The 27,795-nt window shown below is 37.8% G+C and overlaps 1 protein-coding gene across 5 annotated transcripts in view; it reads right to left on the minus strand.

Moving 5' to 3' along the window:
• LOC131073169 (kinesin-like protein KIN-7C, mitochondrial) overlaps positions 1-27,795 on the minus strand; it is a 344,338-nt gene that overhangs the window by 154,276 nt on the left and 162,267 nt on the right. For all 5 annotated transcript variants that reach the window (XM_058009569.2, XM_058009568.2, XM_058009570.2 and 2 more), the window contains exons 8-9: positions 16,024-16,102; positions 13,877-13,944 (exon numbers count right to left, since the gene is read on the minus strand). In XM_058009569.2, the coding sequence (XP_057865552.2) occupies positions 13,877-13,944; positions 16,024-16,102 (147 nt within the window). The remainder of the gene's footprint in view (positions 1-13,876; positions 13,945-16,023; positions 16,103-27,795) is intronic.

A 27,795-nucleotide genomic window follows, 5' to 3' on the forward strand; every position in this document is an offset into this window, starting at 1 on the left:
ATTTACATGTAAAAGAAAGCCCATATCTCAACATTTTCCCGTTAGGATAGACATTGACAAAAAAGTAATAATATAACTATCCTTCTTTCAGATTTTAGCATAATGTTCCTCACAAAATATCCTAAAATTATGCTCCCTCATTACCAAATTAAGTTAAATATACTTCTTTCAGACAAAGTTTTAATTTTGAATATATGACACAGTACATAATTCTCATGTAATAAACTTGGTGAAAACTGCAAGCAAAAGTTACCAAAAAAGTTAACTTCTACGATGCAAAATTGCTGTATTTTAGACGCATATTATCAAAAGATAAAAATCTAAGTTTCACAATACCAATATTAATATTGACAATTATACATTGATTCAGTACTGCTATACTGGCCTGGAAGACTGATGCACAGTTTGTTTTGAGACTTAATTTGTATATTTCAAAATTTATATATTTTAGACAGAAAATAAATTAATAAATTTTCTGTTTTGAAAACAATGAATATGCATAAAGCATTATATTTAAAAAACAATGAATATGCATAATTTATATTAATACCCACTGGTGACCAAAAATACGTCAATGGGACTATAGTTTACATTAGTTAACAAAACAATGTTCTGGGAAGAGATAAGGAAAACTAGTACTATGTAAAATGCATATGACCAGTTCTATGATATTTCTGTCTAGATGTCCATGTTTCATTTATCATGGAGGGAGTTGTCTCATATTTCTGTGAGTATTGTCGCACACAGGAAAATTGTGCATTACATCTGATGCAAATATGAATATTTCAATGTTTTTTCTATTGAATCTTTCAAGTGTTTCTATCCTCATTACTCTATGATTCTGTAGCAGTTTCTACTGATGCTTTTACCTGTGTTTCTAATATCACAAGAATTTCTGTTGATATTTCTATTGTAGGTTCTATGTTATCCATGCGAATTGTAAATGTTGTAAATATTTGTGTCATTTGAATTGGCTAAATTAAATTGAGTGATTCCCTTATACTAAATATGTGGTGCCATTGTTAAAACAAGTTTTGAGTCAAGTGTCACTTTCGATCATAGACTGACTTTAAGTCCTAATACATCACGATAGATTTTACAGCATATATTATTTATGGGCACAATGTGTGATGAAGCAAGAGTAAATCAAAGAAGAGAAGAATAGCTGGCAAGCAACTTCGCTTTCCAGTAGGACATTGCAATAATAGATTTTGTGCAACATGAAACCTGAGACACCACACAAATAAGTTAGGGGAGATCTACTATAAAAGGAGTCTATCTATGGTTTGATGAATAGTTTCAAAACTCACAACTCACCAAAATTCAAAAAACCCAGTTTTGACTTCAACTTAGCAAAACTTGGCAAATTGAAAAAAGAAAACATACTATCATCACAAAAACATAAATTTCATGCAAAATGCAGTCACAAAACATATGAAATGCGTCTACTGACATTGAGGAAGTGTTTTCTATTAGAGTTGAATAAAAAGGAGCACAATATTGCACCAATATATAAATAGAACAGCCAATAGAGAAGAATAGCTGGCAAGCAACTTCGCTTTCCAGTAGGACATTGCAATAATGGATTTTGTCCAACATGAAACCTGAGACACCACACAAATAAGTTAGGGGAGGTCTACTATAAAAGGAGTCTATCTATGGTTTGATGAATAGTTTCAAAACTCACAACTCACCAAAATTCAAAAAACCCAGTTTTGACTTCAACTTAGCAAAACTTGGCAAATTGAAAAAAGAAAACATACGATCATCACAAAAACATAAATTTCATGCAAAATGCAGTCACAAAACATATGAAATGCGTCTACTGAACATTCAGGAAGTGTTTTCTATTAGAGTTGAATAAAAAGGAGCACAATATTGCACCAATATATAAATAGAACAGCCAATAATACAATATCAATCACATGATGATTGAAAATAATAATCAGAAGTCATAATGGATTCATATAGGATTGACAGTTGTGCCTAAATGGAGAAACAAGGATATTATTTATAGTTGTTGACTTCGGAATCCCAAGTACAAATTTATTGAAATTCACCAACAAATAATAAATTTGCAAGTGTTGTTTGTGCAAAATGAAAAATCAAATGGATATCAAAGTGTTGTGTATGCAATGATGAACTAATTTTTAAATCATATATTTTTATTTTAAAGCCAGTTGATACCACTGTTTGATGCTTTGTAACCCTAAGGTCATCATACACCCAAAAGAAGAAGAGTCGATGCACAAAGAAGTCTTTTCCACAATACTTATAGAGGAAGATTTTAATCCTAGCACAACTCGTGACGAGGTGAAAAGGAATCAATGTAGTCTTCAAACAAATGAATCACCCCTCCTAAATTTGTCGTGCCATAAAGATTACCACACAAAAAAGGAAAATAGAAGTATGTAATCAGTTTGTTGTCTCAAACAATATCCAACACAGCTTCATTTGACTTCAACAAAGCTAAAGCAGCCTATCATATAGGAGTCGGACCATATTCCTTGCTGTTGTACATCATACTATGTGTGTTGTACCATTCAAGGGGATGCCATAAAGTCATTTAGCAGGTGCTAGATAATTTTGGTTGAGATTGCTCGTCACTCTATAGTCTAGGTCAACATCTTCAGTATGAATGTTAGAGATTTATGAATTATTTTGTTGCGGTACAGAATTTCTAAACATATCATTATATAATGGAAAGACTCAATATTACAAAAAAGAATATAAATTTATACCTTTGTTGATTAGATTTGCAATGGCTTTGTGTAAATGAAAAGTTGTCAATATTTGGATTTGGGAATTTGATGCTATGGTGATTATTTATATAATTTGTAATGTCCCCTTTGGGATGTTCCTCAAATTTTCCCTAAAATCATAAATCCAATTAAAAGCAAGAAATGTAATACATTTAAGAGTATAAATTTACCAATTGAAATGCCCTTTATAAGAGAAATCTTAGTCTAGGTCCTGCACACAATATTAGTTACTAGACATTGACATTAAATTAGAAGCCACGATAACATCTATTATTACTAAACATTAGTAAGCATAATGATATCACATAAACATCATTCATATTGAAATCCAATAATGGCAATATCCATTCCAAAGTATATTCCTATAATAATCTCATTAGGAATTCATTTGAAACATTTGCAAACCGCAATCTCAAAGTTGGTCGCCCTTGTATTGTGAGTGCATGGAAGGTGGGTCACCCTTCCATCCCTTAGTTCACCTTGGAGACTAGCTATCCTTCTCATTCAAGCCAAGAAACACAAAAGGATTTCTGATCCATTCCACCACCTAGTCCATGAGCATGGAAGGCTGGTCGTCCATTTTATCTCTGGGTGGTATAGGTGATAAGTGTTGAGACATGGACTGGCTAGGACTTGAACCTAGGACCTTCCATACGCTGCTGGAGTGCTCTACCACTGAGCTACTGGCCCCTCTTGGACCAGTCCTTCGTCAGTTCGGGTGTGGCTTATTTTCAACACCAACACCCCCCTTAAGCCACACCTCTCGTGTACTTGGGGCTCCTAGCCTGGACCTAGCTCTGATACCATGTTGAGACATGGACCAGCTAGGACTCGAACCTAGGACCTTCCATACGCTACTGGAGTGCTCTACCACTGAGCTACTAGCCCCTCTTGGACCAGTCCATCGTTGGTCCGGGTGTGGCTTATTTTCAACACCAACAATAAGAACCATGAAGGTTGGTCATCCTTCATCTTTCGTGAACCTGGAAGGCTACTCGTCCTTCCTCTTTGCAATTCGCTTCTCCTAAATTCAAAATGGATTGTTATACGAATCCACTATTGCATATATATATGCATATGTATATATGTATATATATGTATATATATACATGTATATGTATATATGTATGTATATATATGTATATATATATATAGATATACATGTATACATATATACATATATGTATGTATATAAACGTATATATATATATATATATATGTATATGTATATGTGTGTGTATGTATGTATATATGTATACATATATGCATACATACATATATATATATATATATCTATACATATATGTATATATACATACACATGTATACATATGTACATGTATAAACACACACACACACACATGCCTATAGTTTTACTTAATTCACAGATTTATCTTCTAATTCAATTGCTGATAATATAAATATTAATTTCTGCTATTAACCTTGTTCCAATTCTTTTCTCTCTTTGATACTTGCTCAGCCGATGCCCCTTCTCAAAGTAAATATCCCTCGTTTTATATCTTTGATTGCTGGGGATCATATCTCCAAGGGGGGCAGTTTCATCAACCAACGCAACACTTCCAAAATGAGGTGACTCTACATAAATATGCACCCTTTAACATCATGAAGGGGTTGGCCCCTGTAAAAATTATTAGATAATAGCACATAAATTGGAGCGCCACTCTAAAAGGGGTCAGCACAATTTTATATATATGTATGCAATTTAATTTTCAAAGAGGGGCACTAGTAATGGGTCGGCCATGTAGGAAAATAATAAAAAAATATTTATGCAAATTAATATTTAAAATGCCTCCTCATTTGGGCACCAAGTCAATCATTTAATTCTAAGATGCAGGGTTCGCCCCTCTAGACCCCTAGTATTGGTCCGGTCCGGTCCTGGTTCGGGGTCCTGGTCCGGTCCACCTATGTACTGGACAGGGTTTGTGATTCACAGGCTTGGTTCAGACCAGGTCGAACCCAAGAGGACCCAGGTCCAAAAATGGTGTTTTTTTGCAAAGTTTAATTGTTTTTGAAATCCACCACATAAAAAATTAAAATATAACCCTAAAAGTCAGTTTTAAAACATTAACTTGGCTCATTTCACACAAGCAACATGACTACAAGCAAGGGGAAACGAAGATATGGGATATAGAGCTAGAGCATACTGTTTTGGATGCTTTCACTTCACAGCAAACTTATAGTGCAAGTGCAAGTGTAAGTGGCATTGGTTAATCTAATGTCAATGTCAATGATGAGGAGAATGAGGATAATGAATTAGAGAATCCATTTGATGGTCAAACTTTAAATTGTTGAAAGTTGAAACAATGATACTCGAATATTTTATCATTTTGATATTAAACATGATGTATATGATGTTGTTATGGTATGATCATGATGCTATGATTACAAGTTTATGTTGGTTTTGTTGTTTATATGATGCTATGTGACATGCTAATCTTAATTCATGCTTATAGGCTATATATATATATATATATAATTTACATGTTTTTGTACTAACGAACCCAGACAAACCCAAACCCCTTTTCAAAATTTTGCCATACCGACGTACCGGTTCTTCGAACCCAAACCTGAACTGGCAACCTAGATTTAATTGGTTCCATTTTCCTCCTTTCTTGCACAACGAATTCATGGTATTGGTGCCATAAATTTGGCACAAGAATTTATTGATCTATCCTTCAATATAATTTAGCCGTTTCTTGAAATTGGACTTGTCCTTTAACATCAATGACAATAATCCAACAAGACTTGTGTAAGGTACAAGAAGTTAGCAAAAATCAAGAGAATACCCTATGATGTCCCCTTGTTCATGACAGTCTATGGTAGCAGAGGATTAGCCTATCATATGGCCCTCGTAGGCTAATGAGGATGGTTAGAGGGTCTTCTGAGGGTTGTATCACCTCCAATGTTCAGATTTTTGTAGGATTGGCTTTCGTTTGGCATCATTTGGACTCCTTTTGCTATACTTTTGCCATACTTACTATTTATAGTAAGCCAGAGGTGGATTGAGAGGGGACCTTTCTATTTTTAGAAAGTGTTTTTGGTCACATGGGGAATTAATTGGAGAGACTCTTGTTTCAGACGACATATTAAAATGTTAAGTATTTTGGGAGTTATTATAATTTTAGTGGCCAAATTAATATTTAATCATGAAATGGCTTATTATAAAGTTATAATTTAACTTTATAATTTCACTTAAGTTGAGGGTCAAGTCATCATTGCAAGGGGGACACTTATTTAATTAATTTATGAGCCTAAGCCAAAGTATTTATTCAAAAGTTGGAGTTAATGAAATAATATTTTATTAAAATGTTTTAAAATGCCTTTTTGGAGAAATTCGAACTTCTCCTTGAGACTTTATAAACCTTTCTTTCGAGAAGTTCGATTCATTATGTTTTGCAATTATTCTCTCTTGAAAAGCGTGATCTTTGGAGTTTGTGGACAAACAAGGGTTTCCTGAAGATTTTCAGAGATTTGGACATTAGAAGGCGTTCATTCTTCATTGTCAGAATTGTCTGAAGTTGTGAAATACCAGCTGAGGATAGCTTGTAGGGTTGGCTTCATCCAGGAGTCATCAATGTGCAGATTGGGAAGCTATTCGCAGAGTTTTCAGTAATCTTTTGAATCAGATTGAAGAAATATTCATAATCAGCAAAAGGAAGATTCATTTGTGGGAAATTATTTGCAGCCATGCTGCTGATTGCCTGCCATTCACTGCTGTAAGTGGTGCCATTTACTAGGTGGTTCGATTTGGGGTTTTAATAGCTGCAAAAATTCAATAAAAGGTTGAGAAGGGTTCGCTGGGCTTGGAAGAAGAATTCAGCATCATTCGCAACACCATCAATTGCAGATTTGAAGAGTTTGATCAGACTTGGGGTTGCTTTTTCACAGCACCTAGCTCCAACAGTTGATAATCATCATTTTCGGGTATGCAAATTTATGTAATGGCTTCATATCTTTAAAGGAGAATAAAATATACAATTGCAGCCATTTATGTAAATAGAAATCTCAGAGTTTGTGAGTTTATTCAGTTTATGTGCAGTTGCTTTTTTTGTTATTAAACCCTTGCAAAAATTCAAAAAAAATATAAAACTTCAAAAACCAAAACAAACAACACCACAATCAGCAGTTAGAACCTATGGAGGTTCTTACAATACCAAGAATGTGATATAAAAGAAAGAAATGAGTGTAGAACACAATGCTACCACTGAGAGGGGGGGGGGGGGGATCAGTAGTATATGAAACATTCAAATCCTTTAACAATTAGATATTTTGGATAAACTGAGTAACTTAAAATCAGAACTGAAAAGAATGCAACAAGTAGAGACCAGTACACAAGAAATACGTGGAAAGCCCAAAATGGGAAAAACCACAGTGAGAAATGCTACTAGGATCTATTGTCCTAATCCAGCCTCACAAATCAATAGTGTATATATAGTTTTAGAGAACCAACCCTAACCAAATACCTTGTTTAAGAGCACCAACTCTTAGTCTCACAATCATAAAATCGTTAGTTTGAGCATCAACTCATCACCCTTAAGGCACCAACTATAAGGGTGTTACAAATAATCCATCACAGATTTCAGAATTGAAAACTTTGCACTTAATATCATTAGAGTGTTGCAATCAAAATAATCTAACTCTGATTTCACATCTGAAACCCTATACTTTTCATCATTATAGGCATACAAGACAACTGTTTATAAACAAAGTATTATCACTCTTTAGATTTTCTAACAGCATTCAACTCATGATAACCAAAATCTATAATAAGATTGTCCCACACAATGCTTTGTCTATTCCTTTCAGGAGTCATGTTCACAAAATTGAAAAACTTCATCAAACATATTGTATATTGTTCGTACTGTTTATTATTCAAACTATATATGAATCACTCTTTATACACTTGTCTTATAACTGCATATTTATAACACATTGTAAAATACACACTTAAAGCAGCTTTAAACCGAGTTTCTTCTTCCACCCACGATACACATGTTCAATTTCTTTTCAATTGCTGAGATAACTTGTTACAATGATTGCATAGTGGAATTCAACATATTCAATGTTTGGATATCATATCTCTTACACACTCTTCAATCCTTGCAATTGATACTCAAACATATATTTATATGTTCTTTAGAATGATATCGATTGAGTAGTTGTAGAATGGTTTTAACAACTACTAGCCAATATGCAATTAGAAACTAAAAACTGCCTTAACCAATAACCGTCTTATAACAGTCTTGTCTCAAATGACTTTGATCAAACACAAACATCATTCACATCGCAAGGAAGGATACAAACCCTCTTGTTTAATGACAATTATAACAATGAATTAATTGGCAGTTTGGAAGTGAAACAGGTGGCAAAAATCAGTTGTACAGGAACCAACCCGAACATAACCATATTCTGGAAAAAACCCAATGCAAATAATCAATAAAGTTCTATGTGATGCAACCATGATGCAAAAACAGCACTAAAGTTTTTTTATTAGTCTTCTCCTTCGTAGTAAGTATATTCTAGTATTAATCAAGGAGAAAAAATAATGTACAATCAACATTAATATTCCGGTATTAGTCTTCATCATGATCGACCTACTTCTCAGATAGAACAAGGATAACACAGTGATCATTCAGCAACTACAACATTGATGCCTGCAAATCAAAATACTTCCATTACTTTGTTATCTGAAGATTGTCATTTCACCATTCAAGACAACCAGATATGTGCTCTCTACATTTGTCAATCTAGGGTTAAATATAACAAAAGTTCTGCAAATTTTATTGACACTAATGGATTTTTTTAGACTTGACATCAATGATAACTTTTTCCAACAATCTACCCCTTTGTTATCGATGACTAAACTCCAAGCTGAAAATCAAACCACATTTGGCTAAGATAGTATTCCAACTGTAACAATGAACTGCAACAATGAATATGCATTAATCATAAACAAACTTTGAAATCTGACTACAAAGAAAGTAGCATCAACCAACAAATCGGAATCTGAATGTGAATCTGAAGCCAACACAAATTCCATCTACAACAAGAGATTCAAACCTGAAAACAGTATCAACAACAATCAAAGTGCATCTGCAACAAATCTGCACCAATTTCTCCCCCTTTGGCATCAATGACTATAGCCAGGGATATGAAATAAAACAAGGAAATACTCTCCCTGAGCAAATGCGTTCTCTTCAACAGAACTAGAGAGGAGAAGCCAAAACCCAAGGCTTCCATCTATGCCAAAACCAACTTGCATCAACTTGCCCCAACAAACAATGTTTACCTTTTACTTCTCTGAGATCATAGACATTGCTTTTTGTTCTTTTTCCTTCAGCAATTAACCTACCTGATTTAGCTTTCCTTATTTCACAACTCTGAGAATTAAAGATTACAAAAAATCCATTGTCACACATTTGACTAACACAACAAATTATATTTCAGTCCTTCAACATACCAAACATTATGAGTTTCTAATGAACCATTTATGCTCAAAGTACCTTTACCATGAATCTTGACTAATGATTTATCTCCAAACTTCACGAAGCCAATCTGTAAGCTTAATGAACTTGCTCTTATCACCAATCATGTGATTAGAGCAACCATTGTCTATTATCCAAAGGTTCTACCTTTTCGTATGCAAAGTAGTTTGAACAATCATGGACTTCTCTTCTTTCTTCTTCCACACTTTTTCTTCTTTCCTGAAACTTTCAAGACCACTCAAGAACTTGGTCCCATTTCTTCTTTGTTTTGCAAAACTTGTGTTACATTGTCTTGCAATGCGACCAACATTTTGACACTTACAACAAATTACATTGAAATTCTTTAAAGAATCAAAAGAATTTCTACTAACAAAGTTAGTTCTCCTTCTTGACATAACTCTACAATCAACTAATTTATGACCAAAATAATTGCAGAAGTTACAATAACCATAAAAATAGGGATAAAACATGTCACCTAAAATTCGTCTTGTAGGAGGAAACCTTTGTGAATACCTTCTCTACCTTTAGACTTTAAGAAAACTATCATTATTAACATTCTTGTTCAGAAAGCATTACTTGTGCCAAAGCTTTGACCTTCGTCAAAAGCCAAACCAAATTTGTTTTTGTCTACCCTTTGATAGGCTAACATTTCATCCAACATATTAGAACTCTTCACAAATTTTAATCTTCTTTTAGACTCAATTTTGTATTGTTCAAGATCATTTTGTAAAGCCACTACTTTAGTTTCTAATATCAAACATTCTTCATATTTAAGCAATAATTTAGAATTTATTACCTCTTCTCTTTTCTTGGCCTCTTCAACTTCAACTTTTAGAGTGATAATAATTTGATTACCTTCTTCAAGGTGTTTCTTTAGTGCTTCATTTTCTTCCAATGTAGAGGTTTTAAGTTTGTTGTTCTCCTTCTTCAATCTTCTAATTTCATCTAAGGCACATAACAATTCACCTTCAAAGTCTATCTCTCCTTCAACATCAAACGAAACATCATTAATTTGATCCTCAGCAATTGATCCAACAACCATGAACAATGTTCCATATTCTTCAGCATCCGATACACACTCATTGCTATCTTCTGAATTGGTGATGTCTTCTTCTTTGATACATAAGCTTTTCTTGTTCTTTGAATAATTTTTTTGCCTGTGACAAAACTGATTTTTATTTTTCTTCTTGAAGACTTCTTCATTATCTTTGTCATTTCTACCATGGGGACATTTAGTAGAAAAGTGTCCAATCTTTCCACAATTGAAGCACTTGAAAGGCGATTTCCCTTTATACTTGCCAAAAGCCTTTTTAAGATTTCTAATAAGATTTACAACTTCTTCATCAGTATCACAATCAGATTCAAAACTTGTCTCGTGTGCTTTCCTTGTTACTTTAAATACAACTTCTCTTTAGAGGTATCATTACCAAGCATTCTCATTTCATATGCTGTGAGAATGCCATGTAAATCAACTGTAATTTTAAAAATATCTATGCCAAATTCTAATGCAAAGATTTTAGCATTATATCTTAAAGGTGACGATCTCAAAACTTCTTGAAGAACTACAAAGTCCTTCATATCTTCTCCAAGGCCTTTAATTGCATTCACTATACCATCAACTCTAAGGAGATAATCTACAACCTGCTCTTCTTCTTTCATATTTAACTCTTCAAATGTTGTTTTGTATGTTTGTAACTTTGCTTGTTTCACTTTATCATCACCTTCATAGATACTCTTCAATTTATCCCAAATGGCTTTAACTGTTTGACAATGCGTCACTTTAACAAATTTAGTGTTCGACAAACCACAAAGAATTGCATTCATAGCCTTAGCATCATTTTCATACTCTCTCTTTTCAGCAGGATCAATTAAAAGAGGTGATGATATTGTATAACCATTAGCAGAAAACATCCAAACATAAAACCCCAAAGAAGACAAATAGCATTACATTATGATACTCTAGAAGGCATAATTAGTACCATCAAATAAGGGGGCTTTATTTGAGGAGGATTCTTCTAAACAAGCCATGTGTTCTTAACGAGATCTACTTATGCTGATTAAGCCTATTCAAGCACCAAGCTCCGATACTGATTGTAGAACACAATGCTACTACTGAGAGTGGGGAGTGAATTAGTAGTAGATGAAACTTTCAAATACTTTAACAATTAGATTTTCTGGATAAATTGAGTAACTTACAATTAGAATTTGTAAAGAATGCAACAACAAGTAGACACTAATACACAAGAAATACGTGGAAAACCCGAAATGGGAAAAATCGCGATGAGAAATGCTGCTAGGATATACTGTCCTAATCCAGTATCACAAATCAATAATGTATACATAGTTTTAGGGCACCAAACCTCACCAAACACCTTGCTTAAGAGCACCAACTCTCAGGCTCACAATCATAAAATATTCAGTCTGAGCACCAACCATAATGGTGTTACAAATAATCTATCACAGATTTCAGAATTGAGAACTTTTCACTTCATATCATTAGAATATTACAATCAAAATAACCGAACTCTGATATCAAATCTGAAACCCTGCACTTTTCATCATTACAAGCATTCAAAGCAACTGTTTATAAACAAAGTATTATCACTCTTTAGACTTTCTGATCAATCTTCAACTCATGATAACCGAAATCTATAATAAGATTGTCACACAAAATGCTTTCTGTTCCTTTCAGAAGTCCTGTTCACAAACTTGAAAAACTTCATCAAACATACTGTTTATTATTCAAATTGTATATGAATCAATCTATATACACTTTGTCTTATAACTGCATAATCACAACACATTGTAAAATACACACTTAAAGCACATATATACCAAATTTCTTCTTCCCAGCCACGGTACAAATGTTCAATTCATTTTCAATTGCAGAGATAACTTGTTACAATGATTGCATAGTGGAATTCAAGATATTCAATGTTTGGATATCATATCTCTTACACAATCCTTGCAATCAATACTCAAACATATACTTAAATGTTCTTTGGAATGATATTGGTTGAGTAGTTGTGGAATGGTTTTAACAACTACTAACCATTATGCAGTTAGAAACAGAAAACCACGTTAACCAATAACCGTCTTATAACAGCCTTGTCTCAAACGACTTTGATCAAACACAAGCATCTTTTACATCGCAAGGAAGGACACAAACCAGCTTGTTTAATGGCAACTATAACAATGAATTAATTGGCAGTTTGTAACTGCAACAAGTAGAAAAAATCAGTTGTACCTGAGCCAATCCAAACTTAACCATATTCTGGAAAAACTCAATGCAAATCATCAATAAAGTTACTTCTATGTGATGCAACCATGATGCGAGAAGTTGAGAACAATACTAAAATTCTGTTATTAGTCTTCTCCTTCGTTGCGAGTATATTCTAGTATTAATCAAGGAGAAAGAATAATGTACAATCAACATTAATATCTGGTATTAGTCTTCATCATGATTGACCTACTTCTCAGAGAGAATAAGGATAACACAGTGATTATTCAGCAACTACAGCATCGATGCCTGCAGATCAAAATACTGCCATTACTTTGTTGTCTGAAGATTGTCATTTCACCATTCAAGACAACCAGATATGTGCTCTCTGCATTTGTCAATCTAGGGTTGCATATAACAAAAGCTCTGCAAATATTATTGACACTAAAGCATTTATTTAGAGTTGACATCAATAACAACTTCTTCCAACAATGGGATATGTACATGATCTTGGTTTTGGAACCACAAATTAAATAATGTGCTTCAAAACCTTGACAATAGAAAAAATTACATTAAACCCAAAGGTCTGTGATTGGTAGAACATACAAAGAGAAAGATGAGGTTGCATGAGGTGATGGCCAGAATCTAGCTCCTTCAAGACCACAAACAATGGAATTCCTCTTTAGTGTAGATAATTTACTAATGCCCCATTACATTGATGGAAGTTATATGAGAAACAAGTCATAAGAATCATTCTCAAACAAGGACAAGAATGGGTATTGAAACAACATTTCAAGACTTAACATATTGTTTATCAGTGATAACAGTGAAAGTGTCAAGCCAAAGAAGAGCTGCTGATTTTCACAGTCGGAGCAAAACTAATTGAATAACAAGCACAATGAGACAAATTTGGATACATAATATAAGGCTGTAAAGCTTTCTCAAGGCACAGCAGTCATGGATGATAATGCATTTGAAAATGCTGGACATGATAATTTCTACATTGAAGAGAACAATATTATTCTATTGGAGGAACAAGTTGAATATTGGTGAGCATCATTGATGGAGAGAAGGCTTGAATAATCACCACAGGTTTTATATAAGAACAGGCGGAGCTAATCAAATGGCTAGCCAACTGCCATCTAGTAGGCGTAGAATACATAATTTCCACCTTTAGCAGCTTTGTTTGGGTTACCATCAATGAAAAACATATACAGTATATTCCAAAACAAGAATATGTTGTTTTAGATTTATCCAATCATTTGCGTAATATTTATGTGTAGCATGGACAAATCATCTAATCCTTCTACATCAAGAGAGCATAATTTTTTTTAAATGACTAGACACAAGCTATCACTTGCACAAACTACATGTTTAGAAAATCTTACCAAAGTAAAGATTGTGTGGCTCCGACTACTTAGCAAATTGACATTATTTGATCCCACATGACGATGCTCTGTATACAAAAAGAAAACTTATTGTATTAAGAAATGAAGACTAAACTGGCATTAAAAATTTTTAAAAGGGAGATAATACTGCAAGAGGCATCACTGTTAAGGAAAAGTATATTTAAGGACTGCGAATCTAAATTATTTTTATATGTAATCAACCCCTTCAATTAATCTTCAAATTGTAATTGTACCATTAGTTTCATACTATGAGGGTGTGTTTCCTAGTTTCTAGGAGTATCCCTAGAGTTTAGGGATGGGACTGCCAGTTGGCCCATCTTGTCCGGCATCAGTCACAGACAGGTGACAAAGTCAGATTCATGTTTGGTTGGTTATTTTGGGCTATTATTGGATCTATGGAAATATTTTAATATATTTAAATATTTCCTAAGTTAGCGATTAAATAAATTAAAATAAGGCTATGTATATAGCCATTTCGGAGTAATAAGGGGTTTTTGGCTTCATCTGGTTTGATATGCCTATGTGTTATAGCTCGATGGAAAGGTCTTGAACTTTGCTACATGATTCTCACCTCCCGGAGTCTTTTTGGATGCTTGAAGTTATTTATTCGCAATAAAGTGATATTTTTCTATAGTTTGATGCCATAATTGGGAAAGTGTCACTTTAATTATAAAGCGCAAGCTTTATTATTCTTTAGGGTTCGACTTGCAAAGGGAAAGGAGTTATAAGGAGATGAAAACCTAATTGATAGCATCTTTGATCATTTTGAAACTTGCGAATTTGGGAATTGGTCTGGGACACAAACCCCAGGTCTGAGCTTGCTGGTACGTAGCCCTCAGCAGGAGTTGATAGTGGATTAATCCAGGATTGCACAGAGATTGTCAGAGGTAGAAGACACATCTTCTTGTCCTGAAGATTCAGCGTGCATATTGGGGGTTTCAACAAGGTGGCTGGTCTATTTCAGCTAGCACGTGATTTGCAGCAGCTTCCACGCCTCCTTTGCAACCACGCCTTGTTTGTATGTTGGCTTGAAGGGTTGTATTCAGCTTATTTGGTCTTCCTTGTTCGTTGCCAGTAATATTCCTCCATCTGGCATCAATCCAGATTGAGAACAACTCCAAATAAATGTATGGATTCTTGCTGAATACAAAACTAGGTTATTTGCCTGGTATGATTTGAAGTATTTTCAGATTGCTTAAGTGTTCTTACATATGAACATTGTTTACTGTTTTATTTCATAGTTGTTGCTATTTATCAATTACTTTATTTATAGCATCAAAACCCAAAAAGAAACAATTCCTTTCTGCAACTTCTGTCTATTCTATAAGATCACTGGACAATTACAAAAATATAGTATGTTTAATTAAGAATTTACAGCAGCAACAGCAAAAGGATCCATTTGGGATCTTTCAAGGGCATCTTTGACTGGAGATAAGTTGGGTGCCACTTTTTGGGTGGTTTTAGCTCATGGTTTTGTAATACCACTTAATGGTTTCATTTATTGTACCTCTTATACATTAGGTGTGTGAGATGGAGGTTGTGTGTAAGAGTCTTATAGTTGTTGAGTTACATCCAGATCTCTGGTTGGTGATACTCCTGTGAGAAGCTTGCTTTGCAAGTATATTGTATTATGTTGTTGAAATTTGAATAATATATTGGGTGGCTTTTGCAGTGTGGGGTTTTTTTCCTGAAAAGGTTTCTTCCATGTAAATCATTGTGTTATGGTAGGCATGTTATTTATGTTTAATTTATTAATTTTATGTAACTATTGTAAAGATCTGAAATTTTTTTGCATTACCCTCCTCTGAAGATTAGTGTAGGAAGTTGTTTCGCGACCTTAACTTCCTTACATTGATCAATGATAATTCGCTAGATTAGTTGCAATACTTTGTGTAAGAAAGGAATATATTTATCAATGCATAATTCAAATAATGTAATCTAGTATATTACAACAAATATTAGCTGTTGTTATCTGCACATAAACAAAGATAAGAAGTACCCACATGCATACAATACTGATTTGAAAAGAAGACAGTTAATGCAAGAAGTTTTTCTGATGTTGATAAAGGAATAACACTAATAAATAAGTATTTACCAAATAGAGTGATCCAATTGTAATCAAATACCTTCTCCTATTGCAATCAAAGAAAGTACGTCCGCAGGGCATGTAACAAATTCTGTTGTAATGTCTTCAACATACGTACCCTAAAAGGATCAAGCCAAAAGGTAGCATAATTATAAGAAAAAATCAACTATTTTACAGAAATGTGGCATTGCTTACATTAGGATGTATTCAACTAATAATATTTTGAGCTACTTATTTTTTGTTAATTGATGGGTATTTCTTTATAGTGAAGATTTTTCTAGGAAAGTATTTATCAAAGAATTTTGGAACAAATTAATTGATTACATTGTTGCCAACCTTAAAGAAAAAAGCATACGGAAAGAAAAATAAGCATATGGTAAACTCAAAAACACAACTTACCCCTCCTAGTGTGGTCTAGTAGGGTGGTTGCATTGCACACTAATCTATTCTATAATAGGTGTTTTTCAATTTACATTTTTAGGATAATTGTGTCAAAAAGGTATGGGATAAGTTAATTAATCTTTACTTCCTTACTCCCATTACAACATTGCAGAAATTTTTGAAGGTGGGTAATCAAGCCCAACTAAATCCAAGTAGAAAAGTTACAAGACGTGTTGGACGAATGAACGCACAAAGTATGAGACAACTGCATGGGAACACTAAATGAGTGTGGTTTCTGTTTATTATTGAATGTGGAATTTGCAAAGTGGTTGTAACTTTATTGTAATTTCTTGTTAAGCATAACTAATGTGGTGTTGCGATATCATTAACATAAGCAATAAATGCCTATGTACAAATTGTATTCTAATATTATACTAATCTAATAACCCTCCCTTAATGGCTAAATTGAAAAAACTCCAATTTTGTCCAATAATTTAACAAAGACAAGAGCTCCGAGAAGTTTAGTAATTACATCAGCAGATCATTCATAGGAAGTACAGAGTTGGAGAGAAATATCATTAGTGTCAACCAATTCCTAAATGTAGTGCCATACCCCAGCTAGTTGCTCTAGCATCAATAAATACCAACACATTTGGAGGAAAAAGGAACATAATCCTGCTGCTGCTGAGGAATGTCAAGCTCCTATAGATTGTACAGTGATGAATTTGTCTTTGATGGTCCCAGGAATGGATAAATTTTTTGTTGGTGATCTTACAAATCTCTCTTGTTCCAAAAAATGAAGTTTAGGGTAGTTGGATCCTTGTACTAGTGTTAAGAAAAAATTGTTTGAATAATTTGGCTTCAAACCACCCTACCTTTGGGTTGGTAGGTTGTAAGGATATATAGTATCCTACTTGATTGTGTGTTGTTGTCTCTTGGGTTCCCTTCTTCCCTTTAGTGCTTAATGCCTATCTTTACTTGCTCTTTGTATAAGGGTCTAGGCCTTTTCAAAATCCCTACTTACCTTAATCAACAACATGCTTGGTGCAAGCATGATAAACTAGGTTCTTCACTAACTCTAGGACTCTATGATTATCACAAAAATGTGGATTCGGTATAGTTTTAGCAATTTGAAGATCACCCAAAACTCAGTATAACCATAGTGCTTCACAACTAGTACTAACTTACTAACAACTTCTTTGTATTCAGCTTTAGCAAAAGGTAAAGCTGTACAATGTTGAAAAGTACTCTTACCATGACACAACTCCTAAGCTCAAGGAAAATTTATAGCTAATAGTTGATATACGAGCATCAACAATTCAGCCCAAACAAAGTCTATATCTTGTCGAATTCAAATCTTCTATTCTCGAATAAAGAAGGCCAAAGTCAAGAGTATCTTTGACATTGTTGACATTTTTATTTGTATTTTTCAATAACACAACAAAACAAGTGTGCAAGATAAAAAAAAAAATTCCTTGGAAACTAAACTAAGCATAGACACTAAGCTAGAAACAAAATATACAATTATTAACACTGCACAGTGTTGTTCTTGGGTTCTAGACTACTGAAATGAATAAATAACATTTCTGCCCTATCTTTTTGCTCCGAGAATGAGCACAAGACCACAAACAATTTTTTCTCACAAATGACATTTATAGACTATGACATAACGCAAACAATTGAATTTAGCACACCACATATTAACTAAAAGCAAAAACCAATAGGTAGGTGCAGACAAGATTTTGAAAGGAGTGATAAATTTGACAAACAGCAACACACAATCTCAAAGATAAAACCATTAAGTTACATACAAAGCTGCAACTTAGTTAGGTAGATAAAATCAATACAAACCTTGATATTAACTGCATACTTTCAATCTAACAATTGAAACGAATGATGGAATTAACACAAACATATGAATATAAGAATCACTCACTCAAACAATATTCTTTGCAACAAAAGCATGGCATCAACTATCATGAAGAAAATCTATGCTCTACACACTTATTCATAAGGTTACAAAACCCATTTTTGGGGATTTAGGCTAGTAATTAATTTATTCCAAAAATTGTTGTTTGTAAAGAAAAATGCCTAAAGATACTAAAAATAGGAAATAACTTTAAAGAAAAAAAAACTGCTCTAAAAAAAGCTAACTAAAAACAACCGAAAAATAGATTTTCAACATAATGTCCAAAAATACAACTTGTCAAAAATAGATTTATTTAAAAATATCTAACCTCATAACTCATCTAAGTTTGAAGAACTTGAAGCATCTAGATAAGATGGAGCAAGTGTATTGTCTTCTCAAGCAAGAACCAAACTTTTTATATGATCACGTTTGTATTGTTCCCTACAAACTTGGAAATTACATTCTCCCTGTTAAGCTAATGATGAACAAAGCTTCCACTTTCTTCATCCATAGTGCATCACTAGCATTTCTTTCCTTGCAGAAACAATATCACTACAAGTTTCATCAATGTAATGTCCCCTTCTTAGCCAGAATCAACAGATCAGGATCAGTCTATTAACGAAGTCCTCGTAGACTGATAGGGACAAGCAAAGGACACTGGACTGGTCATTTTCTCCTATTTCAGAGGGCACTTTAGAATAAACATGGGTGGAATTAGTCTTGTTATCTCCAAGTCACCAGTCTAAAACTGCATTAAACCCTAGAATATCTCCTACAAAGGCATACATGAGTGTATAGAGAGAGTGAGGTGCTTCCTTGCCAGGTATCCATGAGGAGAGACAAAAAAAGCAAATTAAAAGAAATATTAAAGTTAATACATATTACTTTATAATCTCTCCTTGGGTCACTTAAAACATATTTATAATATTAAGTTTCACCTTTCTTATGTACCTATTCCTAGTGAGAGAGTGAATGGGGAAGAGAGAGATAAAAGGTTGGTATAAGTGGAGAAAACATATAACATAAAGTGTATGTCCTAAGTGGGAGAATTGTTATGAGGATAAAGTACCTATTATTTAATTCATTAAATTTGATTGAGGTGTTAGGGTTTCAACCCTAATTAGGCCAACTTGAGGAAAGGTTTTTAAAGGTCATTGGAGACTCATTTCTATTCATGTTTTTGCTGATAATTATTTCTGCCTCCTTGTGGAGCTTATCAACCTTAGGGTTTTGAGAACTTTGGAGACAAAAACCTCCATTGTTTTGCACATCTACAACTGTGAGAGACCAGCCAAGGGTGTGAAGAGAAACTCCATATTTAGGGGTTTCCATTGAGCATCAAAGTTGAATAAGTTTTGTAGCAAATCTGAAGCCTCCTACTTGCTTGTGTTTGTGACTGTGCTTTCTAGATTGGAAGGCTTGGAAAATACGTTTTTGGATCATCTTTGCACAAGGGTTGTATTGGCATATGAGAACAACTTGTGTGAAGACCTGGCAGCAGTTTTGAAGAGCTTTTTGGATCAGTTGAAGAGTTTTTTATAGTGGTTGTAGTGAGGTGGCTACTTGGCAGGCCAACCTCCTTTATAACTCTTTTGGTGGTTAACTTTGTCACAAACTTTGCTCTTGGTGGCTGTCCCTTGTTGACGGGAATAATCATTATGTTATGTTGTTATACTATGTTTATGTTGTCGTCGGTAATAATGAGTTACGGCGGTCAGTTAGTTGGCCGACGGGTAGGTAGTTGGAGTCGCGACGGTTGTGTCGCACCCCTTCGGGTATTATATATTGTGTACCTTTTCTTCGAAGTAGGATCATGTTAGTCGTGTCAAATGTAATGTTATAAGCACTTATTGTACATGGACTATGGAATTAATACGGAGGCTGGTTATTTAATATATTTCTGTTATGTTCTGTGCATTTACTTTCTGCATTTAACCGTTTACCCGAGAGGGGAAACATTTGGCGCCGCTGCCTAGACGAACTCGGGAACAGAAGACACGGATGGCGCACAGACACAATGGGCCTACCCGTTGGTGAAGTAAACCCGGAGGCCGACGACACGCGAACAGAACTTTACACAGGAGAAGACACGGCAACGCGAGAATTTTCAATTTTGCTCCAGGTAGCCATTCAGACATACGTTCGACGAGAAGCGGCGGAGGCAGAAATCCCACCAAGTGTCGTGTGGACAGTGCTGGAGGTTAGCCCGACAGTAAACCGGTTGATGAACCACCTCCCCCGGCTGCTTGCACAGGTATCGCTGGCACAACAGGCCCACCTGGAGGAGATTGCCCAGGAAGAGTGACGACAACAAATCCTGCAACGCTACAAAGAGAACAGCCGACGGGACACGGAAAGAGATGGCGCCAGGCCAGGAGGGAATTGAACTGTGAATTTCTTATTTTCAAATAAAAGTGTCATTGACATGAGTTGTACTTGAGCAGATGAATTAATAAAGACATGTTTTGATTTAAGAATTGAGAGTTATGGAGATGTGCGACAATTAATGCCAAACCTATTGAATAAAGATAGGAATAGAAAACCGGAAACGAACGAGTGGGAGGCCGTGCAGAGGGCTTTGATTCTGGAGCAGCAAGTAGAACGTAGACGGAGGCTGAGGCAACTTGCCGAAGGACGACCTACCGAAGGGGGGCCCGAGGGGAACCAAGGAGGTGTCACGGAAGGTGCAGAGGCCGACGGAAATTTCTACGCGTCGCCAGATCATCGTAGGACGCGGAGCCACGAAGAATTTCTAGAAGAAACAAGGTTACGGCGAAATCTAGTCGAGGAGACTCGGGATTAGTTTAGGAACTTATCCCTCACGCCACGGAGTGAAGATCACCAACGGGAAGCAGGAGTAGGAGTGTGTCAGAACGAAGGGGAGGGCAACAGTATGGGTGTAGGTGCCACACACGATAGGCAAAACACCGTACCTCCAGGACACACCACCAACACTACCGGAGGTAGCAGCGTAGGGCCACAGACACAGACACAACTGCCTCCAGGAAGACGACCAGGGATGGCGAGCAAACAAAAATTACCAAAGTTCACAGGGGAGGGCAAGGAAGACCCCTTACGGCACTGCCGTACATGTGAAACCATTTGGTCCGCCAACGGAGTAACAGACCAGGATGACTGGGTACAGCAGTTCCCAGCCACGTTACGAGGAGTTGCCATAGATTGGTACTCCGATGTGGACAAGCAAAAAGTGGCCACGTGGGCCAATCTACAGAAGGAATTCACGGGGGAGTTTTGGTTGCTCCGTGATGACAATGAAATTGTAACGGAGATATACAGTACCAAACAAGGTACTAAGGAGACAGTACGGGTATACAGTCGGAGGCTGAAAGAACTCTTGGGTAAAATGGAAAGCCAACCCACAGATGGATTGAAGAAACGATGGTTCGTTGAAGGGTTGAAATCCTCCCTACGGAGGAAGATGAAAATTGTACCCCCGACATCATACGACGACGCCTATAATAGGGCGATGGATCTAGAAAGCGAATACAAAACATCAAGGAAGAAGAAAAGTAATAGATATTCATCTGACGATGATGAAGATTCTAACGGGGAGAGCAGTAGCGGTGGCGAATCGGGTAAAAAGGTACACGCGCTCCAGAAGGACATGGAACGAATGCTGAGAGAATTCAAGGCCATGAAAGGGAGTACAAGTAAGACGGAAGAAACTAAAGTGTGGTGTACAGACTGCAGGAGTGTCGGACACACAAAGGGGACTTGCCCGAAGAAGGCATTCTGTGAGATTTGCCAAATGATGGGACACTCCACCAAGGAGTGCCCATACAATATGAAAACCCGAAGCACGAACCAGGTGTTGTTCACGGAGCAGGCCACAACATCCGCACCAGCGGGTACGGGCCAGCAGACTAACAAAATGGCATCATCTAGAGGATACCGGGATAACAGACGCGGCGGCGGAAGGTATAGCAACAATAACAATAATGGAAGCCGTATCTAGTATGACGCCAAGGGCCGGCCAATTATCCAATGTAGGGCCTGTAATCAGTGGGGGCACTTCGCCCGTGATTGCATGAAGGAAGCCACCCCTCAGCACCTCTGTCATTGGTGTGGTCCAGGCGACCATGAGGACGCAAATTGCCCGCAGGCAGGGGTTAATCTCCTCAACATTGAGAAGGCTGAGAAGACTGGTGAGAAAGAAGAACTGGCGATCACCTGCGCCCAGACGAAAAAAGCCACTTATCCCGACCCCCGTACGGAGAAGGAGAGATTATGGGAGGCAAAGGCCAATATTGAATGTGAGATGACGACCAAACGACGGGACAACGAGGTGGCGAGTACATCATCCCGTACGGAAGCAGAAAATAACATCATTGGGCAAATATTGCAGATGGAGGTGCCGATAAAGGTGAAAGACCTTCTAGACTCTATGCCACAATTGAGGACTGCCATCCTCACCAATGTGCAAAGCACCGCAGCGTCGAGGGCACCACAGGTACGGGTTCCCGCCACCGCATCGTCGAGTGCACCACAGATAGGGGTTCCCGCCACCGCTTCAAAGAGTACACCACAGGTGGAGGTTTCCGTCAGCCCTTCGACTAACCCGATGTTACTAGCCTTGAGCAGTGGTAGACACCTAGCTGTGGTACAAATGGGTATCCGTGGGACCATTCTGAAGGACACCATTGTGGACGGGGGATCTGGGGTGAATGTACTACCAGAAGAAACATGGAAGCGGCTAGGGAAGCCCACCCTGTGGCCACCCACATTCAACCTGGTGGGAGCGGACCAACACGGCATTAAGCCACTCGGCCTGTTGATGGCCCAGCAAGTGACAATTGGTACACAACCATTCTTGTTAGATTTCGTGGTTATTCCCTCGAAGAAGAAAGGCTATGACGCCATCCTGGGGAGAGCGTGGTTGATCAACGCGAGGGTAAACCACAACTGGAAGAAAAATACACTTTCCATGGAGAAGGGAGGGCGGAAATATACCATTGACCTACACACCCAAGATGTTGGCAAAGAGCTCGCCTCTTCAGACTCGGACTCAGAGGACTCTAATAAAAGGGAAGGGGGTCCCGATGAAAGCAAGGGCAAGAACGCGATGGAGCCGAACAGTGAAGGGGTGCTCGAATTGGAGGGATGTTCTGAAGATGAGGTATGCTCACTTAATGGGCTCTTCCACTGGCAAATGGAGGATTATGAAATGTTCCAAAGCTACAGGCTCGAAGTAGAGGAACCAGAGCAACCAACAGAGGTGTACCTGCCGGAATACAAAGAAGATTGGAAGGGAGACGCCCCAAACCCTGACGACGTAGATAATCCGAAGAGTGTTGGCAACGATTGGAACCTTGTGTGGAAGGCCGCAGCTTTCAAAATCTTTATTATTCTTCTTCTTCTTATGTACGGGAAGGAGGTCGTGGTCCCTGTAGAATTTGTGGTTCTAGGTCTTTCGATGGCCATTGAAAATAGACTTGCCACCAACGGGCCCAAATTGAAACCCTACCACGCGAAGCGCGTAGGGGACCTGAGAGGCCGGACAGACACCCGAGAGGATGGAGGGGGACTCGAGAGGCCAGGCAGGCGACTCAAGAGGCACAGGACCACAGCAGGAGACTTTTGGGCGAGGAAAACCGAGAAGGATGAAGGGCGATCCCAAAGACAGGGAACCCGAGCCGAAGACTCTCTAGACAATTCCAAAAAAAAAAAAGAGAAAGAAAAAAAAAAAAAGAAAAAAAAAAAGGAAAAAGCGGCCACCGTATAGTGGGACCACCGAAGGCAGCATCACCGTACAATGGAACCACCGTGCGGTGGAACCATCGTGTGGTGGAACCACCGACGGTGGAACCATCGTGCGATGGTCACACCGTGCGGTGGGAGCCACCGAAGGCCGCGCAAGGATAGAAAACGCTGCATGAAGGAGAGACCACGCCGCAAGGAAGAGACACCACGCCGCACGAAGGAGACACCACGCCGCACACCGCCGAAGGAAGAACACAGCAAGGGATAAAGGAGGAGGAAGACGCACCGCACGGCCCGACCACGCACCGCACGGCCCGATCAACACGCACAGCAAGGGTTACGCACACCAACGTGCAGCAGCCGCAAAAGGAAAAAGAAAAAAAGAGACCAAGCCCGCACAATCCACACAGCCACGTAAGGGCAAAACGACCGCCACAGGTAGACCAAGCAGCCGCACGATTGGAGGTGCCAGTGCTGTTGTTGACCGGAGGTGTGTCCGTACGATAAGAAGGGTGTCGACCGCACGATTGGAGGTGCTAGTGCTGTTGTTGACCGTACAGGAAGGTTGTATGGCCGGGATGCCATCGGGGAAATTATAGTGCCAAAAAAAAAAAATGACGACGGCCAGATTTAAAATGATTCGCTGGAGTTTGAAGCTAGGAGAGTGGAAAAGAAGGATTTTTGACATCATAAAATATCACAGAAATGATGCGCGCCATGGACTTTCGTGGGGTTCTGAAGGTTGTAAATTGGCGTTGGCGGCGGGGGCGCTGCCCCTCGACCCCGCCCTGTACTGCGATAGGGAGCGCACCTGGGGCGCTGCCCCAGGACCCCGCGAGGGGCGCTGCCCCTCGACCCCGCTGGGGCGCTGCCCCAGACCCCGCGAGGGGCGCTGCCCCTCGACCCCCGCTGGGGGCGTTGCCCCCAGACCCCCAATTTATTTTGAGCTACAGAAGACCACGAGAAGTGTTGTGGTTGTCTGTATTGTGAGAAAGAAGCCCGTAGCTAAGCATTGGCAGGAAGCCATAAGCCGTAGAGGGAGACGGATTTGGAGGTTGCGAACAAACAGAGTTCGAGGGAAGGCATTGCAGGTCCGCGCAGTTGTATGACACCAGGGAGTTATTCAATTCAGTTTTTAGGCTTTGGGGAGTGTGATGGAGGATTCGAGGTGTCTCCTAGCATTTGTGCCAGCGGATTGTGGCCACCTCCAAGCATGACTGGTACGCTTTGAGGAACTCGGAGTATGTCTCAGCTGGATAGGAGGTTGCCGTGGTGGATGCACAGAGGGCTCGGGAGGAGCTGACCACCAGGTTGGAGGCAATAGTCGCGTGAGACTTAGTTCAGCGTACCCAGGAGTTGGATGCCGGGAGAGCAGCACGGTTGGCTATCGAGGACAAATTGGCTAGGGAGACAGCATCATTTGAGTAGCAGTTGGTGGAAGTTGAGACTGGAAAATGTGTTTTGCAGACAAGTTTGGGTTAGGCACAGGAGGACTGTGATGGCAAAGGAAGCAATATCGGTGAAATCCGCACTTGAGCATCGGATGGTAGCAGAAAAGGGTTTTCAGGCGAGGACGCAGGAAGTATATAAGATCCGGGCCCGACTGTCGTCAGTAGTTCCTGCCGTTCATCTCTATTTTGTATTAAGTCGTCGGAGTCGACTTCTTTTCTTGGGGGGGATGATGTTGACGGGAATAATCATTATGTTATGTTGTTATACTATGTTTATGTTGTCGTCGATAATAATGAGTTACGGCGGTCAGTTAGTTGGCTGACGGGTAGGTAGTTGGAGTCGCGACGGTTGTGTCGCACCCCTTTGGGTATTATATATTGTGTACCTTTTCTTCGAAGTAGGATCATGTTAGTCGTGTCAGATGTAATGTTATAAGCACTTATTGTACATGGACTGTGGAATTAATACGGAGGCTGGTTATTTAATATATTTCCGTTATGTTCTGTGCATTTACTTTCTGCATTTAACCGTTTACCCGAGAGGGGAAACATCCCTCATCGTACTCTCATCTCCAACACATCAGTACAGTCTAAAAGGATTGCAGCAGTTAAAAAGGGTCTGAAAACCATCAAATCAGACTTATATCAAGTCGTATTGACTAAAGATTTTGGAGTTCATAAACAATCCCAACTCAAGGGATAACTACCATCTATGCACTGCAACACTATTGTCCCCAACTGACTACCTTGTGACAGCAATTATGAGCGGAAAGGATCAGATTTTTTATCTCTCTAAGCTAATTTTATGAGTAAGCACCTCTTTTCTGAGTGAGCTGCTTAGCTGTGTGTTTAATCAAAGAGATCAATTTCTCCTCAAACGACCGGGTAAGTTAGTAGTAGATTAAAGGACTTCACTTGTTTGTAATTGAACTATTATCAAGAAATTGATGTATTCATTTTCAATAGAATGCTGATATAAGTATTGAACTTAAATGTGATTTTGTAATGTCCCCTTCTCGGTAAGGAGTAATCAGAGGTCTAATGGCCTATTACGAACACCCGTAGGCTGTTTGGAATGAGGAATTAGGGTTTCCTATTTTCTAGGAGTATTCTTCGCACTTTTCAGGGATGTTCTGATTGGAGTTTGGCAAAATGAATCAAAGTTTCTTTCTGGGTTTTCTGTAAGTTTCGCAGTGGTATGACATGCAATCAGTTCAGGGGAGTTTGCAAAACTTACTATTTTTAGTAAGTTGATGTCAGTTGTCTTGATTATTGGTTTTTTTGGGGGTTTCTTGAGTTGATCAACAGGGTTCGAAGAACAGATTTTTGGAGTTGTTTTCAAGACTTACTATTTTTAGTGTGTGTCATTTCAGGCAGTTCTATTTTTAGCAACTCAGTTGTGAGTTCAAACCCAGCTCAGTTTGATAGCTTTCAGCTCTTCAATCCATAGCTCAATTTGGTACTGATCAGTACTTGTTTTGTTAGTGATTTATTAAATATTAATACTTTACTCTAAAGTTTAATATTTAATTATATTGTTGGACAATTTAGGAAATGAAAGGAGCATTTTATTCAAAATTTATTTATTCTCCTAAGTCAGGCTCCCAAGGATGAAATATATGATCATGTGTAATGTTCTCTTTTGTTGCAAGTTGAGACCAAGGTAAAGTTTGAACTTTGTGCCTAGGAAGGGGGATGCCAAGGCAAAGTCATGCTTGAAATGAAATGCAAATCAGGAAGTGTAATTTGGACGCCATTTGGAGGTGAATTTGGGGTCTCAGAATCTATAAATATGAGAGCTTGGTCTCTCATTTATCATCTTTGAACATTTTCATAATGAAGTGCTGCCAAAATTGTGCCAGACCTTTGCTTCGAAGTTGCGTGCTTCCTAGCTTGTAGCAGTTAGGCACGCCCTGTGGAACTCATTCTTCATCAAGTTGAAGATTTGGTATGTTCTTCAGTGTATTCAGCCTTGGAGGCAACATTTCACACGCCTGGCAATTCTAAGAGGAAATCTACTGGTCAAGTAGTCCTAAGCCCAAGACAACTGAAGATTCGGTGTGTTCTTCAGTTCAACAAGCCTTTGGAGGCATCATCTTTCAAGCACCTGGTTACTCTACAATCATTTGGTTAATCTGTGGTATGTCATCAATCTCTGGTTCAGAAGGACCGTTTGCTCTTTTAAGCATTTTGTTAAACAAGCTCCATCTCATTCAAATGCTTTAAAATGAGTTCATATCATGGATGTAACTTCTATTCGCCCCCATTCTATGAGAATGCCAGCCATTTTTCCCCTCCTTACCAACAGGACCGAACTAGGACTGCTCCTAGTTTCAACCCAAATAACTTC

The sequence above is a fragment of the Cryptomeria japonica genome, chromosome 1 (genome assembly GCF_030272615.1).
Source record: "Cryptomeria japonica chromosome 1, Sugi_1.0, whole genome shotgun sequence".
Lineage (NCBI taxonomy): Eukaryota > Viridiplantae > Streptophyta > Pinopsida > Cupressales > Cupressaceae > Cryptomeria > Cryptomeria japonica.